Source organism: Aquila chrysaetos, chromosome 8, assembly GCF_900496995.4.
Source record: "Aquila chrysaetos chrysaetos chromosome 8, bAquChr1.4, whole genome shotgun sequence".
Taxonomy (NCBI): domain Eukaryota; kingdom Metazoa; phylum Chordata; class Aves; order Accipitriformes; family Accipitridae; genus Aquila; species Aquila chrysaetos.
Window position 1 is genome coordinate 7,246,287 of NC_044011.1, and position 20,293 is coordinate 7,266,579.

Genomic DNA, 20,293 nt, shown 5'->3' on the forward strand with positions numbered 1-20,293 from the left:
GTTACATATAAGATTCTTCATTTATGGGACCTGAAGTTCAACTTTGCTTTTTTCAGTCTAGGAAAACACAAATCGGCAATGAATCTTAGGAGAGTTAACTGTTCAATAAGACAATCATATATTATTTTGCTACCTTCCACCTCCCTGTAGATGTCATCCAAATTACTACATTTTTTTAAAGCAAAAATCTGGATGCTGACCATTCATAATGTTTCTTTCACTGCAACAGCATCTTTAACTTTTTTTTTTTTCTGTAACTTTGAACAGAAAATTGGGGTTTTAACTGTAAAAATACATTTCATATCAGTTTTATTTTTCACTTTTGCTTGGAAATCTATCAGTGAGTGAAAACCAATTTTGACTAGCTCCAGTTTTCTGGAAATGACACTCTATGATTATATTGGTTTTGTTTGGTAGAGTAAGAGTGATCCAAAAGAATTACAGACTGACTTCTGCTCATATGTAATCTTCACTGTACAGTTTAACATTCTTATCCAAAAGAGGCCATTTAATATTCTCTTCTGATGTCTACATTTGGATGCAATGTGTGACATTATGCAAAGGCTTGCATTATGCTCCCTGCTTGCTTTAGGGTTAGGTTAGTTGCATTGCACCCCAAAATTCTCATTAAAATCTAGGATCGTTAGACTAAGTGATATGAAGAGTCTATATGCTTCTATTTATCTGTACTCTAGCTATTTGAGTTTTATAGAAGTTAAATGTTATAGACTAGTCCTGCAAACTATAGAGTTTTAATCTTTTATTATTTTTAATGTTTCTGTTTTGTGTAGAATAGATAGTATTAGTTCAAAAGAAATGACCTAGTCATATAAAATAGGTAGTAAACAGAAACAAAAGACCCTGATCCTGTAGAGGATGCTGTCCATAATTTACAGGTTTATTTTTTTGGTTGGATTTCTAAGAAGTTGCCTGATGTGATTCCTCCTTTTTTTTTTAATTTTTACTCACCTTATTAGTAATTTTTTAGTAATTTTTCCCATTTCAGGTGAATTTTATTGTGAACCAGAGTTCTTAATGGTATTGATTGCCTATGTTTCATAAAAAAATCAGTGTCTGTTCTTCAGTCTGAAGAAGGGGGAATTAAAGCTCACATGTTTTCATGTTACATAACAGTAGTCAGCTGATATGGTTAACCAGCTAAACAAGCCATGCTGATATTCCATTAAAAATGTCACTTTCTTTCAAGCCAAGGGATAAAGGAACATGGGATGATATTGAGAGTAGTAGGAAAGTGGCACCAGAGTATAACTAAGATATGAGGAGCACAGGTCACAGTTTTGCCATGGAACTTGAGCAACAGCGATGATGGGGGATACAGAGGACACCATGATTATTTTAGTGGGTGTAGTGTAGAAAATCAGGGATTGATTTAAGTACCTAAATGTAACTATGCAGTGCTGCTTAAGGTGCTGTCGCGAATGAGTGGTTTGGACAGCTTAAAGAATCACTGTCAAAGGTATTAGCAAAAGTGATTTAATAGGAATTTATAAAAGTGTGACTTCACAAAGTTCAATGACAAGGTTCACTCTATTACTTAATACATGGATGAAGTGTACAAAGAGAAATCAAGTTAGAATCAAACTGGAACATATACAGACCAAAAGCATAAAAGGGTAAAGGAGAAACATACAAAAGAAAGTTGACTTAGAACTGATTTTTCATGATTTGTACAAAGATCAGTGGTACCAAAAGGTAGGGGAGACCCTCCTGTTGAGTCACGAGGTTCAGAGAAGACTCCCTTGCTTTCTAAACTCCCATTGGAGCTTAGGTGTGGCTAGATGCACTCCTAGTCCCAGACTTGGTCAATGGTTTATGTCTAAGGGATTATGTGTGTAGCAGTGGTCTGGGGTTCATTTACAGTTTGAGGTAAATGACAAGATTTAGTAACAATCACTGATTAATTTAACATTTACAAAGTGATTCAATAGAACATACCTAAGTCAATTCACACATGCACGCACACAGATAAGAGGATATATATAGAGAGAGGTATATCTGTTAAAAATTCCCCTTGAGTTCAGTGAAATATTCACATCAAATGTCTCAGCATTTCTCAACAAACCTGAAGGGTTGAGCCTCAAGGAGTAAAGGGTATCAGCCCAGGTCCTGTTGTCAGCTTTCGTCGACAGTCCTCCAATTTTCACAAACTAGAGAGTTTGCGAGGTCTGAGAGGCGTCCCACTCAGAGCGAGATGCTGGTTGCAGCCCACTGCAGTCCAGGAGAGCTCAAAGGGCCTCACTGTTTATATGTTCATGAGATGATTGACTTTGGTCATTGTGATTTAATTCCAGCTATAATTCTTGTCAGGTAACCACAACAGTGAGTCATGATCCAAGAAGCAGTAGTCTCAGGTACGAATCCAGGCAACAGGAGTTTCACGTGCAGTTAGGGGGTGCCTAGTTGTCCTGACTCACTGTACCATAGCCAGGATAAGAAAATACCAGACTGTCCTAACTCATTGTGCAAGAACACAATGTTGGCTGGTCCTGACATCGCAATGTGGCCCGGGGGGGCTGCACCAGCACAGGTGCCCAACATTAATTCATCTTGACCTCAGCTGATGCTTCAGAGTGTACATGTCTTTCCTATGCCATAAAGGCATCCCTGGATAGTCATCCTAGGAACCTAAGAATGCTAAAATGGCTCTAGATCTTTCATGGACCAACAGGCTAAAGGTAGAGGAAATTAATATAATTCCCAACTCCCTGTTTTTCTGTCTGTGCCAACGAGTACTCTATCAAATTATTTCAAAACCAAAAATAGAGGTGAGCAACATTCATTTTAGATAGAACTACTCAGTTTTGGAAGTAACAAGAGTTTATTATTGCATATGCATTCATTACCATCCACTGGGTCTAAGTGCCTGCAAATATTTCCAAGCATATATAATTTCTTTGTATATAAACTGAGCTATTTTCAAACTAAGCTTAAAAAAACTTCAAAAATTCATTTCAAAATCATGCTTCATATTATACTGAAAAAAATCATTTTACTTTAGTAGAAATTATGAAGAATGACCAAACATAATATAATGAAGGGGGAATGTGTCAAGGAATAGATGGAATTCATAGAGAATACATGAATGCCAAAAATGTCTTGAGGCAATAGATAAAGGTACAATTCTGGAACAAAGATTGTATTCTCACAAATCTAAAACCACTTTGCATTTTAGATGATTTTGGCTTTGTTTTCATTTATGTCACTCATTTAATATTTGTATCACAGTTAATGTTTTCTTCACAAAAAAAATAGAACAATAGAACAATAAAATCATGTCTATGTGGGACTGCTATACAGTTATGGAGGAAGAAACACGAACAATGGTTTATAGTCCTTGCTTTAAAAGCTATAGAATCACTCACTTGAACTTATATATTAGGATGAGATGTACAATGCCTTACTACTACACCTTATAGAGCATTTATTTATCTTTGGTGATTAGGTAGGAAATACAGATAGGTAGCTGATATAATACCATGAAGATGGAAAAAAATATTTAGGTTTAGTTTATCCACTGTGAAGATTATTAAAAGCATGAGAACTTTATAATAGTAAGAACAATTTGTTAAGATAGACTGTTCTTAAAAGTGAGTTCTAACACTAAGATTTACAGTTTTTCAGGAAAGATTTGGAATGCATTCCATTTAAAGTTAAGGCAGTTAATGTATGCATCTGAATATAGGAATCAATATATGAGCTAGATTTCTAAACCCTGAACAGTGTCTGAAGTGTAGATTCAGTCAATGCAGTCTGGACTTAATTCACAGTCATCCATTTTGAGATATCTCAGAATATCCCAAAACTTCCACACATATGTGGCAAACACAGCGCAGAATGTATGGAAGACCTGTGTTATTTTTGGGGGGGAAAGACAGCTAGGCAGAGTACTTATATGGAACTAGAACCCTGCTTAGGGGCATTTCAATCCTGCCCTCAGTGAAGCAACTCAGTTACTCTAAAGCAAAAACCTACTGGCGGGATAGCTAAGTAGTTCTCTAGACTCCATAGACCATATTAAGATCTCCATTGGATTATAATGGAAGTACACAAGTTTAGCAGACATGGAAACTCTTATATTTAATTATCTAAATTTATCAACTGTAATCTTGAGCTTAATCTCGTCATTGGTGGGGACTACCAGGTTTAAAATTATAGATTTTGTACAAAAAAATACAGATGGAGTTTATTATGCCAGATAAAAACTATTGATACCCAATTCATGGAGTAAGATCTCAATAGTTATATGCTATATGCTTTTTATTTTTCTTTAAATCTAGCCCTATATTGTTTCTTAACATATTTTAGTCTTCTAAATGCTGTGTGGAATTTTTGTTTTATTAAATACAAGCGCATTTTACTTGTTTTTTTTTTACTAATAGATTAATAGATTAAATAGATTTAAGATTTTTGTTTATATTCATTCTTCTCACCTACTCTATTAATTGTTACAAGTGTGTGCTGTGTGCTGTCTATCTATAATATCTATTTTATATATACAAATACATATTTATATGAATGACAAGAATAAAAAAGCAAAAGCATATTCATAAGAACCTGATTTTCAGACTTCTTCAGGTATTACTGACACTTTCAAATTAAAAAGCTACGTCACGTGTGTGAGCAAAACATCTTGGAGTTGACAGAAAGTCTATTTAAAAATACTCTTCTAAGAAAACAATTCCTTTTTTTTCAAATCTGTGAGGTCTGTGAAATATGACACAAAACCTACTGCAAACCTTTGCTCTTCCATAGGAACAGTTTGAGTCCATAGAAGATACACAGAAGCATCCCAGCTGAATCTAGATATCTACCATTAGCTAACTAACTCACATTCTCTTTAAATATATGGAAGACAGCTCCTTTTTTTCTTGCTATTACTAATAGCTTCTCTAATTCATTTGTGGACTTCTGTATTTGGGGTGGAATTCATCTGCTTTCACTGGGCATATCTGAACAGGACTCCAGGTTCAATTTATTGTAAGTATACACAGCTTAAAAAAACACTGCTTAGGTACATTTTAGATGTTTTAGAATTCCCTTACTGTCTTCTGATTGTTCACTGCAGAAGGGGTATAAACTTTAATTGCACCACCTGAAACAATGGAAATATTCTATTTCATTTCCACACAAAATTAATTTTCCTCCATCTTTTTCTCAGGGCTCCTTTCACCTCCTCATTCCTCAAACTGTAGATAATAGGATTCAATAAAGGAGTCACTACAGTATAAGAAAGTGAGAGCAACTTATCAACAGATGCAGAGTAGCTGGATTTGGGCCGCAAATACATGGAGCTTGCTGTACCATAGAAAAGAGTCACAACTAAAAGGTGTGAAGAACATGTGGAAAATGCTTTTTGCTGGCTTTCAGCTGATGACATCTTAAGAATTGTGGAAATGATGCGAATATATGAATAAATGATCAGTAAGAAGGGACCCACAATAGCAAAGACAGCCACCACAATGACTTGAATTTCACTTGGGGAAGTGTTACCACAAAGCAGCTCCAAGAGGGGTTGAATCTCACAAAAGAAGTGGTTGATGGCAAGACCACAGAATGGTAAGCTGAATGTTATGCTGGTATGTACTAAGCCTACAGTAGTCCCGCAAATGTAAGTTCCAGCAACCAGGCTTTTGCAGACTCTACTGTTCATAATGATAGTGTAATGCAAGGGGTAGCATATTGCCACGTAACGGTCAAATGACATGGCAGACAAGAGAAAACATTCTGCAACTCCAAAGAAAAGGAAGAAAAACATTTGCATTGCACATCCTGTCTTGGAAATACTTATTGTTCCCACCATTAAATTCTCAAGAACCTTTGGGACAATGACTGACAAATAGCAGATATCCAAACAGGACAGCTGAGTGAGGAAGAAATACATGGGGGTGTGAAGGGTGTTATCACTATTTATTATCAGAGCAATCACTGTGTTAGCCATCAAGGTGAGGATATAAAGAGAAAATAAGACTACAAAGAGCAAAGGACTCAAGTGAGACACTTCAGAAAAACCCAGGAGTCTGAATTCACTCACTTCACTGAGGTTCACAGGAATCATCCCTCTTTAGTACCTAGTAAAACTATTCTTTTCATTTAGGACTTAGTAGTTGATGAGGTTGTAAACAGCCAGGCAAATTGTCAATCAAAATACAACTGACCAATTGAAAAGACAAATGGATGAGTAGAATTTAGAAATCATCCAGATTTTGAAAAGAACTTCTGAACAGATTATAAAAGTTTCTAAAGAATATCAAGCAGCTTTAGGCATATAATTTTGCCTCTTTTTTTTGGCTGATTTTTCTTCTTTCATAGCATTGCCTTATAAGTTTGCACATTTACTACTGTCTTCAAACTCTCAGCTACAGTTTTCACCCTGTAGAACAAGAAAAAAAAAATGTTTATAGCAGATATCTTTTTATGGACTAAGCACTTCAAGTTCCAACAGCATCAGTACATCAGTAGCAGCATTTGAATATAACAAAGATAATTTCTCTGTTATTTAACTGTTCTGCTCCAACGGATGATTGCTGCTCCCAAGGTTAATTGGTCCGAAGTATCTTGTAACTATATTCATGGCTAGGCTACACAGCATGAGAAGGGTTAAAGGGCCATTAAAGACAGTTTTGCATGCACAAGGATTTACTTGTAGGATCCACAGCTGATGGCAGTCATGTATTATGAAGTTACCTTGTGGGAAGGGTGGTGGAACAAGAGGAAGAAAGAGAAACTAAATGATGGGATTTCCAGAAAAGCATTCTGTTCTGAGCACCCTTTCCAGTGAAACAGGAGAGATGATTTTCCACAGAACTATATACTGTCCACTGAGGCTCACTAGTGCTAATTGGAGCAATAAGGGATAGTTGTTACTCACAGGTTGGTTGCTAAGCATGGTGTACGTATATTAGTTGGACTCACAGACACCCCTTCTGGTCTCTCTAGTTTTAGATAACTTCCAGTACACCTCTATATAAACCCAGATGTCCTACTGGAATAGTGAGAGCTGTCTTTGGCTTTGAAGTAATTACTATTACTTCATAATGTACCTAAACTGATGAGAGAGTTGTCACATAGGCTCATCATATTTATGCTTTTTCAACAAAATTTGAAGGAGAAGCTCTAGAGGGAGGGGTACAGTCCACATTCATTTGGGGATACAAATTCTGCTGAGATAGGGCTAGAAGGCTGGGCCAAAAACAGAGTGAAAACTAGTGAGGTCCCATTCATACTGCCAAAAAGAAGTTATTGGACTAATATAACCACTAAATTGTTCCAGCTTCAGTGTCAGAAAAAACGATCCCAGAAGCAATCTAATACACATGTTGTAGACCAGCAGAACTCAGGACACAGTTGCTACTGGTGCTTTTCCCATGTTAAAATTTAGAGCTAATCTCAAACCCATCACACAGTGAACAATCAATTCCCATGGGCAAGAGTAAAAAAATGTATTTTGTAGTTCAGTAGCTCTCAAAGATCAGTGAAGAAGGAAAAGGCTGATTTAAGTACCTTATCTTGCAGGACTTTAGTATGTGACTACCAAATAGCTATGCTCTTAACATCTCTTAGCAACAAGAAATCTGTACTGTAGATACAGATATAATCTGCTGTAAGTCTTATGCTTTTGACAATCCTCAGAAGCATGACTTCAGGGCCAAAATTACATAACTGAGTTGGAATTTATTTCCAGGAATGTGACTGACCTAATAAGCAGATGTATAACTTCATACATCCGTGACATAAAAACCTACCACCGACTGTCCTTAGTTGCTCCATGGAAAAATTGTAGCATATGTTTAAATCATGACTTTCATGAGATTAATAATTTCATTTCATCACATATTTCCAGGGCTACAGCCATATCACAGTATAAGTTTCCTAATGCTCTAGCTTTTGAACTCCAGATTAAAGATAACCAAAAGAATAACTGTAGCAAATTCATTCCTCTGAGCTTCCTTGAAATGCACTTATTATTGCTGAGGGAAGTAACCTACTTTTTAACTGCTAAAGATACGTAAGATGAATACCACCACTATCTATGATCTTTTCTAAAGGTTTCTTAATATTCTCAGAACTAAGAAATGATGCTTTTAAGACTTCTTTTGAAGACTAGATTAATTCACCTGCCTTTAGATATCTAAAATGTAGACACCTGTTTTTGAGGTATTTCTCTAGATTCTTTTTAGGCTGGATGGCAAGGTCTTCTACAGGGTGTTAAAGATCATCCTCAGGTAGATGAGACTAATCATGCTTTAAATGCTAAAGCAATTGGCCCAGATACATACCTTTTTATTATAGATAGCTAAGTTAACGCCTGATTATTCTCATTCTATTTTGTGGCACAGTTGATTTGGTCACAATGTTTTCCACTTTATTGTTACAACTGTATTTTGGGAACCAGAGGAGCTGGGGGAAGGTAGCAGAATATCAAAATTATTATTTCTGTTTTCTTATCAAGAAGTGAGGGGCTCTTTGGAAAGCAAATCAGTGACAATTGCATAGTTTTGTTTGGGTAGATCCACCCTGCAAATGTAGTTTGTGGACCCTCAATTTTGACTAGTCCTCTAGATGTAGCTGCCCTACGTTTCAGATCAAAATCCTCTTTATGCCTGGGTTTTAACTATGCAACAGTGGCAGAGCCATAGACTAAAGTCACTACACTCAGGTGGGAGGAACACCTAGATTTTCCTTGTGGAAGACAACATCTTCCAAACTACACCAATGATTCTAGGGTAATGATCAATAAAAAGAGGTGATTGGAATTGTGAGGATGATGATTGTACTGGCTCTGGCTGGGATGGTGTTAATTTTCTTCATAACATCTGCTGTGGTGCTGTGTTTGGGATTTGTGACTAAAACAGTGTTGAAAACACACTGACATTTTAGCTATTGCTGAACCATGTTTAATTATGATTAATTTAATTAAATCCACAGAAAAGCAAAGAAAACATATCTATCTTACTTGGACTGGGATGATAATCACCTATGGTCTGGCTACCAGTTTAATGCAGAGCTCTCTGTTCATGACCAGTTTGTACTGCAGCGGGCCAGAGATGGCCACATGAAGATCATAAGTCAGGGCAGCCAGAAGGAGACATCCTGCAGTACCAAGCAAAACCATGGGCTTGACAACCAGTGAAAGAGGTACTTCTGTCTTCCATTAGCAAGCTGACCAACACCTTTGGCAGGGTAACAGATCTCCAATATAAGGAAAAGTTCCTGAAAAAAGAAATACGTAACAGTACAACAGGGAAGACTCTTTCATTGTCATGAGGGAATGAGACCATTCCCCACAATGATCATGATGAAGAGAACCACAAACAGCAAACCTTGGCAGGTTTGGATTATCACTAAATCCCAACAGAAGAAACAAAATCTTCAGTGTGATTCCTTTCAACATTTGTGAAGAACATTCTGTCTGGGGGCGGGGAGAGAAGGAGAAAAAAAAAAAAACAAAACAAACTTCTTTAGGTTGCTTAAAGCAATTTTTTTGTTCCTTTACTATTATTTATGGTCATGAAGGATGGCATACAGCTTCCCTAATCCTGCAGAAATTGGTCTGAGTCCTGGTACACAGCAAATTGAACTTGAGTCAGCAGGGTGCCTTTGGAGCAAAGGTGGCCAACTGCAACCTGGTTATTAGAAGGAGTGTAGCCAGGAGGGTGAAGGAAGTGACTCTTCCCTTCCATTTGACACTTGTAAGACCCCATCTACAGTACTGTGTCCAGTGCTTTCCAGGACAAGCCAGACACAGACATACAGGAGTGAGTACTACAAGGGCCACCACGATAGTAGGACAAAGCACAAAATGTATGCCAAGATGCTGGAAAACCTATGTTTGTTCATTGTTTTAAGGTAAGGCAGCTCAGGGAAGGTCTTATTGGAATCTTCTGCTACCTACTAGGAGGGCGTAGAGAAGACAGAACCAGCCTCTTCTGTGGGGTGCACAGAGATAGGACAAGAGGCAATACACACAGTTGGTACCTTAACAGGTTCCTTTCAACATAAATTATTCTTTCCATGAAGAAACCAAAGAAAAAATCCTTTGCATCTGACATGCCTGAAGGACCCTGTTGAATGAATCTGGGAAAAGCGTTGTGATTTCTCTCATAATTTTCAAGATTCATTTTATCTACATAGAAAAAACCCAACACAACCAACACACAAAACCGAACCAAACCAAACCAAGAAATGCAGAGAATATGGTTATTTAGTCTGTTCAGCATTTTCACTCTGACCCAGCAGTTAAACATTAAACATCACTAAGACATTTTTGACATAACCATGTATGTATGTCTATATTAATATATTTATCAGAGAGATGATAGAACATTTTTAATAAGAAATTTGTTTGAAAGAGAGCCTGAATTCACCCTGTAATCAGAACACATTAATCTTGCCTACAAATCAATGCAGTACATGCAAAAATATATAAACTTCGTGTATGATCTTATCTATATTGAAGTAACTGATATGTAAGTGTCTAGACTAAGCCCGTGCTATTTCAGTTTGACTCTCCCCTTGCAGACTGCACACTCGAGACATAACTGATTTAAGAAATTACAACACAACTGTTTAAGCAAGTTATTGCTAAGAAATTAATAAATCATATTAATAATATCCTTAATAATAATAATTTTAATTTAAAATTAAATACTTTTGCACACTACTATACACTACTATAAAGATACTAATTGTCACTCTTAGAGGTTATGAATCATGCATGATTGCTATTGAATTACAGTTCCTTCCCCAAACAACTTAATATTAGGGTTCAAGCTCATACTTCCTTTCCCCATCGTTCCCCAAAAAGCCTTTTGTATGTTGACATGGTGGAAACTCCAGCAGGTTATCCAAGGGTGTTCCTTCTGGCATCAGGGCTTTGAGCCACAGATCAGCTTCACTACTCTCCATAGGTGTTGGCACTCCAACCTTTGAAAGGTCCTTGCCTCCTTTGGGCTTTACCTGATTTTAAATCTCATTCACTGTTTCTCAACCCAGTTTTCATTACCCTTGCCCTTCCCTTTTGTCCTAGTTTCAGCTGGGATAGAGTTAATTGCCTTCCTAGTAGCTGGTACAGTGCTATGTTTTGAGTTCAGTATGAGAAGAATGTTGATAACACTGATGTTTTCAGTTGTTGCTAAGTAGTGTTTAGTCTAAAGCCAAGGATTTTTCAGCTTCTGATGCCCAGCCAGCGAGAAAGCTGGAGGGGCACAAGAAGTTGGCACAGGACACAGCCAGGGCACCTGACCCAAAGTGGCCAATGGGATATGCCATACCATGTGATGTCACATCTAGTATAGAAACTGGGGGGAGTGGGGTGGGGGGATCGCCACTCAGGGACTAACTGGGTGTTGATCGGCAGGTGGTGAGCAATTGCACTGTTCATCATTTGTATATTCCAATCCTTTTATTATTACTATTGTCATTTTATTAGTGTTATTATCATTATTAGTTTCTTCTTTTCTGTTCTATTAAACCTTTCTTATCTCAACCCATGAGTTTTACTTCTTTTCCTGATTTTCTCCCCCATCCCACTGGGTGGGGGGGAGTGAGTGAGTGGCTGCGTGGTGCTTAGTTGCTGGCTGGGGTTAAACCACAACACCTTTTTTCACCGGAACTCTTCCCAAACAACCAATCAGTGATGCCCATCTAAAAGAAGGGCCAGAAGGAGGATCTGGGGAACTACAGGCCTGTCAGTCTGACCTCGCTGGGAAAGGTTACAGAGCAGATCATCTTGAGTGCCATCACATGGCACGTACAGGACAACCAGGTGATCAGACCCAGTCAGCATGGGTTTATGAAAGGCAGGTCCTGCTTGACAAACCTCATATCCTTCTATGACAAGATGACCCACTTGATGGATGAGGGAAAGGCTGTGGACTACCTGGACTTTAGTAAAGTCTTTGATGCTTTTTCACACAGCATTCTCCTGGAGAAACTGGCTTTTCATGGCATGGACAGATGAACTCTTCGCTGGGTAAAAAACTGTCTGGACGGCCAGGCCCAAAGAGTCGTGGTGAATGGAGTTAAATCCAGATGGTGGCCAGTCACAAGTGATGTTCCCCAGGGCTCGCTATTGGGGCCAGTTCTGTTTAATATCTTTATCAATGATCTGGAGGAGGGGATTGAGTGCACCCTCAGTAAGTTTGCAGACAACACCAAGTTGGGCGAGAGTGTTGATCTGCTTGAGGGCAGAAAGGTTCTACAGAGGCATCTGGACAGGCTGGATCGATGGGCTGAGGCCAACTGTATGAGGTTCAACGAGGCTGAGTGCTGGGTCCTGCACTTGGGTCACAACAACCCCATGCGATGCTACAGGCTTGGGGAAGAGTGGCTGGAAAGTTGCCCGGCAGAAAAGGACCTGGGGGTGTTGGTCAACAGCCAGCTGAATATGAGCTGGCAGTGTGCCCAGGTGGCCAAGAAGGCCAATAGCGTTCTGGCTTGTATCAGAAATAGTGTGGCCAGCGGGACTATGGAAGTGATCGTCTCCCTGTACTTGGCACTGGTGAGGCCACACCTCAAATGCTATGTTTCTTTTGGGCCCCTGTCACAACCCAGACTGGACAGACCAGGGAGCTGTGTTTAATTTGAAGAAGTTCCCTCGGGCTAAATTAAGGTGAAAGGACACCAAACGATCAGTTAAAGATTTTATTCATGACAAAAGCAAACTGAACTGGGGAGGCGTGGTAGTAGGTGGCAGGGTTTCTCACAACAGCAATCCCCATAAGACTACTTCTGTAAACTGTGTAACCATATACCTCAATTCAGGGAATAATGAGATCCCTCCCATTGAGTCACGAGGTTCAGAGCAGACCCCCTTGCTTTCCAGACTCCTCCTCAGAGAAGGGTCTAGGGGCAGTTGGATCTATTCTTAGTCTCAGACTTGGTCAACAGTTTATATCTAGAAACGGATGAGGTGTAGGGATTGTGGAAAAGGAAAAGGAAAGAGAGAAGAAGACAGAGAGAGAAAAAGGAAGAGAGAAAGATTTCATCAGTCCTGGGTCCAGCGTTGGTTCAATCAGCCAAGGGGTCCAGTCCCGGTGGGCTTGTGCACCTGGGGCTTCAGTTTGTGTCCTTTTATCATCCTTGCCCCTCCTTCGGGAGGGCACCCGAACTCGTCAGGCTAATGAGCAGTTTGTGAGCCTTTGGGCTTGGGGGTTGTTTGTGGAGTAACTTCTCCTTCCCTGCAGACACGGCCATTGTTTGATCTTTGTATCAGAACAGCTTATCAGAACAGGGAGCTGCCACCCTCCAGCACGCCCTGCCCCTCCTGTTGCTGATGTCTGAGCTGATGGGCTTTTCACCTTGGTTCCTTGCTGTGCAGGGTTTGTCTTTAAGCAGAACATGCCCCACCACAATGTTTGAGACATTAACTCCTTCAGTCTCTCACAGCCCCTCACTGCAAGAAAGACACTGAGTTGATGGAGTGTGTCCAGAGAAGGGCAAGGAAGCTGGTGAAGGGGAGGCTTTATCACTTTCTACAACTATCTGAAAGGAGGTTGTAGTAAGATGGGTGTTGTCTCTTCTACCAATTAACAAGTGATAGGATGAGAGGAAACAGCCTCAAGTTGTGCTAGGGGAGGTTTAGATTGGATATTAGGAAAAATTTCTTCACTGAAAGGATTGTGAGGTACTGGAAGAAGCTGGTCAAGGAAGTGGTTGAGTCACCATACCTGGAGGTATTTAAAAGATGTTTAAACATGCCTAGGGACATGGTTTAGTAGTGGACTTGGCAGTGTTGGGTTTATGGTTGGACTCAATGATCTTAAAGGTATTTTCCAACCTAAATGATTCTATGATTCTATGTACAGTTACCTTGTAAGGTAAAAAGAGCTCAGTATGGAGGAAACTGTGCTAGGAAACATGTATTTTACATACATGAGTGAGGGTGTGCCAAGAGGAGCTGAGTTACACAGTCCTAGCATAGTAGAAATGTTTGATTTTTCTGGTATAGCTATAAAAGCAAAGTGTGGCAGTGCAGCCTTTGCAGAAGCAGAATCCACCTCTACTAAGAAAGCAGGGGTAGTTAAGAACCTTACACAGACATTTCTCTATTCTTGGAGTGGAAGGAATTGTGTCTTCCAGATGTCTCTGACATACTTGGTGACCCAGAGAACATATCCCTCCTGTGATCTTGTGTTCCAATGTGCCTGACATTTTCCATGGTCTGTGTTTGCCATTGAGAAAAGAGGCAATAGAATAGGCCAGGTCATCCTACCTGTGTTTAGATGCCCGCACTATAGGGACTGGACTCACAGGGACTGGACTCGGTTACATAAATAGGCATCATCTCCAATTTTGTAGGGAGTTTGAGACAACTACAATTAGTGGAAAGGTAAAAAAGAAGACCTACAGATGACCAACAACAATCTGAAATGCAGGCCAGGCAAGCCAGGCACTTGTAAAAGGGAACTAAATACCTTTATAAGTAATTGAACCTCACCCTGGATGGCTATGCCTATGCCTGTCATTTCTCTGAGATGTTAGTAATGATGTCAGATACAGAAAATCTTGCGCTAGATTAGAAAGTCCTGTTTTAAATTAAGTTAGTTAGCCAAGATCATTCTGAGCTTTTCTGTTCTTCCTGTTTAATGGTCACTCACCTGGAGCACCAATTCTGATCCTTTCTATTCTTCTGGATTGATGGTGCAACCCTCTTGGCAGGAAAATGAACCACTGACCCAATACAGAGCAACTTAGGGGTCAAAGTGAGGAGGGAATACCTCCTCAAATGACCACCGAAGACCACCCGAGACCCCCGCGCATGCGGAGAAGGCATCTGTTGTGTCATGGTTACATAATCCTATGCATATGCATAGATAGTTTGAATATGTACCAGGTAGGAGTAGTTTAATAAATTAGATGCAATTGTTACTGTATAAATGGGACAGACCTGATGAATCTGGTGTGCGTGATTTGTGGAAGGTCCACCAAGCACCCTGCGCAGAATAAAGCAATCTCTCTCCTGAGTGTGTGAGATTCGTCTATTCCACACGGGGTAACGAATCTGCTTTTAGGACAACAGTAAGAAGATGTAGTTAATTCTATAGAGCTGAATTCTCATAATACAGAAAAGGTCTAAAATGCATCTGATAAAAGTAATGTAAAGAAGCATTATTCATTCCTTTTGTTTATAATGAAAGCAAGGACTTCCTAGCTGGAAAACCCCATCTGACAAAATTGAGTGGGATGAATCCCAGTCATCAAACCCAGGAACCTGGGCCAAAAAAACCTTGTTTAGAGCATTGTCTGGATTTTTTCTCAGTAAAAGATCTTGAAATTGTGTAATCATCAGCTGAACCACTCCTTTGGAATTAAGAAGGGTTGAATTCCCACCATTGTCTTCTTTTTTAATCAAAAAAATAAAGTGTCTATATTGGAAGAAGAATTATTTTATATCCTTTGAAGATAGCCGTGATAAACACTTTTAAATGGTGATTTATATAGGAACTCTCTTCATTTACTAAACTTTTATTACTTAAGCTAAGCTGTAGGAATACCTTTCTCAGGTATCTGGGGTTGTTAAATGAGGGACAATCGTGTAGCATCCTGCTGTATCACACTGTTGCTACAACTGAAAAAATGGGGTTTGAAATAGGAGGCAAGCTCAGATGAACCTATGTAAAGCCATAAAACATTTCCAAGGTGACAAACAACTCTCTAAAGTAATTTCATCAGTGATATAAAGTTTTGGAACTGTAATTTCTGGTGCTCTGATAAGGCAAATTCTACCTCAGCTTCCACTTCAGTGAATTATTTAAATTCAACAAGGGGAAGTGCAAAGTCCTGCACCTGGGGAGGAGTGTCCCATGCACCAGTATATGCTGGGGATCACTCAGTTGGAAGGCAGCTTGGCAGAAAGGGACCTGGGGGTCCTGGTGGGCACTTAGTTGAATATGAACCAACAATGTGCCCTTGCTGCAAAGGCGGCTAACAGTATCCTTGGCTTCATTAGGCAAAGTATTGCCAGCACATTGACGGAGTTGACCATCCCCTCTACCTAGCACTGGTGAGACCACACTGGTGATTCCACACTGGCATATTCTGTCCAGTGCTAGGCTCCTCAGTAGAAAAGAGAGATGGACATACTGGAAAGAGTCCAACAAAAGATGACAAGAATGATAAAGGGACCAGAGCATCTCTCCTTTGAGGTAAGGGTGAGAGAGCTGGGACTGTTCAGCCTGGAGGAGAGACAGCTCAGAGGGGATCTTATCAATGTGTAAAAATACCTGAAGGGAGGGTGAAAAGAGGATGGAGCCAGGCTCTTTTCAGTGGTGCCCAGTGACAGGAAAAGACGCAAAGGGCACAAACCAAAATACAGGAGGTTCTGTCTGAACAACAGGAAACACTTTTTTATTGTGAGAGTGACTGAGCACTGGAACAGGTTGCCCAGAGGGGTTGTGGTGTCTCCCTCCTTGGAGATATTCAAAAGCTGTCTGGACATGGTCTTCAGCAACAGGCTCTAAGTGGCCCTGCTTGAGCAAGGAGGGTCAGACACTATGACCTCCAAAGGTCCCTTCCAACCCTGACCGTGCTGTGATTCTGTGATTCACATCCAAGAGCATCTAAGTGGGATTCCCTTCTAAAGAACATTGACAGAAATACTAGTTAAAAGCTGACCCATCTAAATTTGCAATTTAAAGTGTGTTTTGGAAGTACTCCATTTTGCACTGTGTCATTCATATAATTTTTTTTATTTGTCCTATGGAGCAATCTAGAGAAACTAGATAAATGGTATTAGAGAATGACATTATCAGTAGTTTCAGAGACTGAATTTACAGGCCATAATTCTTTTATCCCATGTTGCAACAACATCAATGCACTTTAGTTTCGCCTTCATCTCATTGAATCCATACAGTCTGCTGGCAAAACACATACTCTCTCCAAATTAGCCAGATTGGTACATCTGTAATTGGATTAATCCCATCTAATTTTAGGGAACTCACAAAAGTTACTAAGTAGGTAAGATAGTCATGGTAGGTTTCCTCTATAGCACATGGTGAAATACAAAAATACCTTCAGGTGAAAGTCTGAAAATCATCCAGTCCTAAGCAAATATTAGGATTCATCTGATTAAATGTGAGTATCTGTAGTGTAAACTTCTAAAATAACACTGTTCACACTAGGTTTACTTTATTGTCAATGGATTTATCACCAAGATAATCACAGAGCATAGTGATCATAACATTTTAAATCATCTGGCTTGATTAGTCAAGCCTTAAAAATGTTTATGTCTCTCCAACACATATAAAGGTCACCTGTATAAAGGTCACCTGTATTTATTACTTCTGATTTGTATGTTGACACTGCATCTATCTGAAATTAGGTAAAATTAATCACTCTAAAATATAGCTGTCCATGGAGACTTGGATAAATGAAGTCCAGACATATACATCTTAATGGAGTATATCAACATAAGTAGAATCAGTTTCATTTCAATAGCCAATGACTTGTCTATATTGTCACATAAATTTTAAAATTAAATAATTTTAATGAATATATTTGCCAATATCTTTTCTCAAAGCTTCTCAAGCTGTAGATGAGGTGATTGAGCATAGGAGTCAGGATAGTGTAAAAAACAGGTAAGACTCTGTTTAAATTTCTAAGGGTTTTAGTTTTGGGCAATGTGTAGACAGCAGTTAGGGTTCCATAGAAAACCATAGAAACTACAGCGAGGTGGGAGGAGCAAGTAAAGAAAGCCTTTTGCCTCCCTATGCTGGAAGGGATTTTCAGGATAGCAGTGATGACACAAATATAGGATGCCAGCGTTAAAAGAAATGGAAGCATGGTGCATGCAGAGGCTAAAATGGACATGACCAATTCTGTTTTGTGGGTTTCACTGCAGGAGAGCACTAATAGTGGTGTATAATGACAAAAGAAATGGTCAATTTCTTTGGGCCCACAGAAAGTCAGCCATGATGCATATAGTGTAGTACAGATGCTAGCCAGAAATCCACAAAACCAGGATCCAGCTGCTAGAATGATGCAGGATCTGACACTCATAAGTGTTGTGTAATGCAAGGGTTTGCATATTGCTAAATATTGATCATAAGACATTGCAGATAAAAGGTAACACTCAGCACATGCCAAGGAAGCAAAGAAATAAAATTGCAAGAGACAACTGTTAAATGAGATTCTGTTTTCCCTTGTCAGGAAGTTGACCAGCATCCTGGGTAAGATGTTTGAAGTGTAGCAGGTCTCCAAGCAAGACAAGTTCCCCAAGAAGAAGTGCATAGTTGTATGTAGATGCTGATCTATCACAATCAGAAGAATGATGAACATGTTCCCAATTATGGTCACAAAGTAGATTAATAAATAAAACAAAACAGAAAGAGAAAAATCTGTAGTTTAGGAAGATTCCCAAACCCCAAAATGATAAATTCTGTGAGGGATGTCTGATTTTCTTGTTTTACTTCTGCCATGGAGTTTGTGAGGATAAACCCACCAATAAAATAATAACTTTGTAATAAAATTGTTAAAATGCACAAGTAGAATTAAACATACATTGAATGCTCCAACATTATATTAGCTCTCTCTTTTTCAGTCTGAAAGTTGATTTGTAATCTTGAAGTAGAAGTGATTTAGGTCACTTAAGTTTTGGAGAGTGATTCTGGTGTCAATTTAGATGTCCCTGAGTAGCTGAGATTTCCACAAGGGGCAGTACAGATTTCACACAGAAGTATTGGAGACTCACGTTCTTCTAGTCCAGTAACTGGAAGTCAAGAAGACTGGGGTGTCTAATATGTCACTAAACATTCCAATTAAGGTATCCAAATTGCATCTAAAGGTAAAAGAAGTAAACAGCTAAATATAAGCTTGTTGCTTCAATGTTCAATTAGAACAAAGAGACATTTCTAAACAACGGTTCATTCTAACCCTAAAGTAGGCGCTAAAATAGATCAGGTTACTTGTGTTCTACACACTGTTGTTTCACACCACCTAGTGTAGGGAGAGTGTAAATGACCAACATATGTACACATTTCCTTACAGATTATTTAAACCCAACCTCAGAATCAATACAAATTAGCACTAAGGTACAAATTATTTGCTGTGATTTGCAAGCTAGGCTATAAGGGTTAAGTTTTTATAGTCTTAGTAGAATTTTATATTTCGAATTCCCTATAATATTCAGAAAACATCCTAGACTAAAATGTCACAAAAAAACACCATAAATTTCTAAGAAAGTTTTGTGATTATTTAATTAAATTACCTGTGAATAGGGTGAAATACAGTTTCTAAATATGTATGTCCAGTGACATTTTAGACACACAAAGATATATAAGACATCTGTACAGATCTGAAAAATATGACACAGAACCTATGGAAGATTTTCTGCTTCCTGGAGCAGCTGCTGGGGGCTAAAATTAATGCATCTAAATAAAAGTATCATAATCTACAGTATTAATCCCATCCTGAAATTCTTTGTTTCATCAAACAAATAAGCAAGTAAATAAATAGACAGATTTATCTGAAAAAAATGTCCTTAGCTGCTTCCCTTACTAAGCACAAATCAAAATTTCACGTTGTGAACAGAATTTTGAAAAGAGGACAAAAAAAGAAAGATCTTCAGTTCATATAGTACAATAACAACAGTTTGGGGAATTTGCAAGCAATCAAGAAAACAAATTTTCCTTTCTTGATCAACCCTTGTCTAGCAGCCATTGAAAAACCAAATATTTTAACAGCATTATGATATAATTTTGCAATTCCTTTCTTCTTTTCTTTCACTTACTGTAACAAGGTTATTTAATATTGTAATTTTAGTATTACATGGAAGCTCCAAACAGAAACCAAACAACCACTAAGGAGTAATACACAGACTCAGAATGAGACTGAAGGTTTTTTTAGTGTTCTAGGGACATAATCATGTAAAAAAATCCTTCACAAATGTCCTTATTTTGTTCAAAAATGAGAAAAAATGGAAAATGTGCATTGGCATGATTTTCTTTCCTTCAGATTTTTTTACTGAGACTCCCTTACTTAGAGACCTAACACTGAGAAGAATATAAAAATATTAATTCACTGTATAGTCCATGGAAGAGAAAAAAGAAAATTATTCACTGCATTGTTAACATTGTTGTCGTAGAAGGACAACGTAAAATACATGTCTAAGTGCCTATTTTTCTCTGACAATTAATGCAGGAAACACAGAAATTTTAGATCTCTGAAACTGAGTGGAATCCCAATTTAATCTATAAAAAAAGGAATGTTAGCAAGTATGTTACCTGTTAGAGGAATCGTCTTGAAAATTTAGGCGGTCATCTTCATTCACATCCAC

General features: G+C 38.6%; 1 protein-coding gene and 1 pseudogene across 1 annotated transcript; both read right to left on the minus strand.

Annotated features, from left to right (window-relative positions):
• Positions 1 to 5,137: 5,137 nt before the first annotated feature.
• On the minus strand, positions 5,138 to 6,076 carry LOC115344806 (olfactory receptor 10C1-like). Its single transcript, XM_030022737.1, has one exon. It carries the CDS (start codon positions 6,074 to 6,076, stop codon positions 5,138 to 5,140), a length of 939 nt encoding a protein of 312 aa, XP_029878597.1.
• An 11,393-nt stretch (positions 6,077 to 17,469) lies between these two features.
• Positions 17,470 to 18,437, minus strand: LOC115344807 (annotated as a pseudogene).
• Positions 18,438 to 20,293: the final 1,856 nt, after the last annotated feature.

Coding starts and splice junctions, on each gene's coding strand:
- LOC115344806 (XM_030022737.1), bottom strand. CDS start 6,076: ATGATTCCTGTGAACCTCAGTGAAGTGAGTGAATTCAGACTCCTGGGT.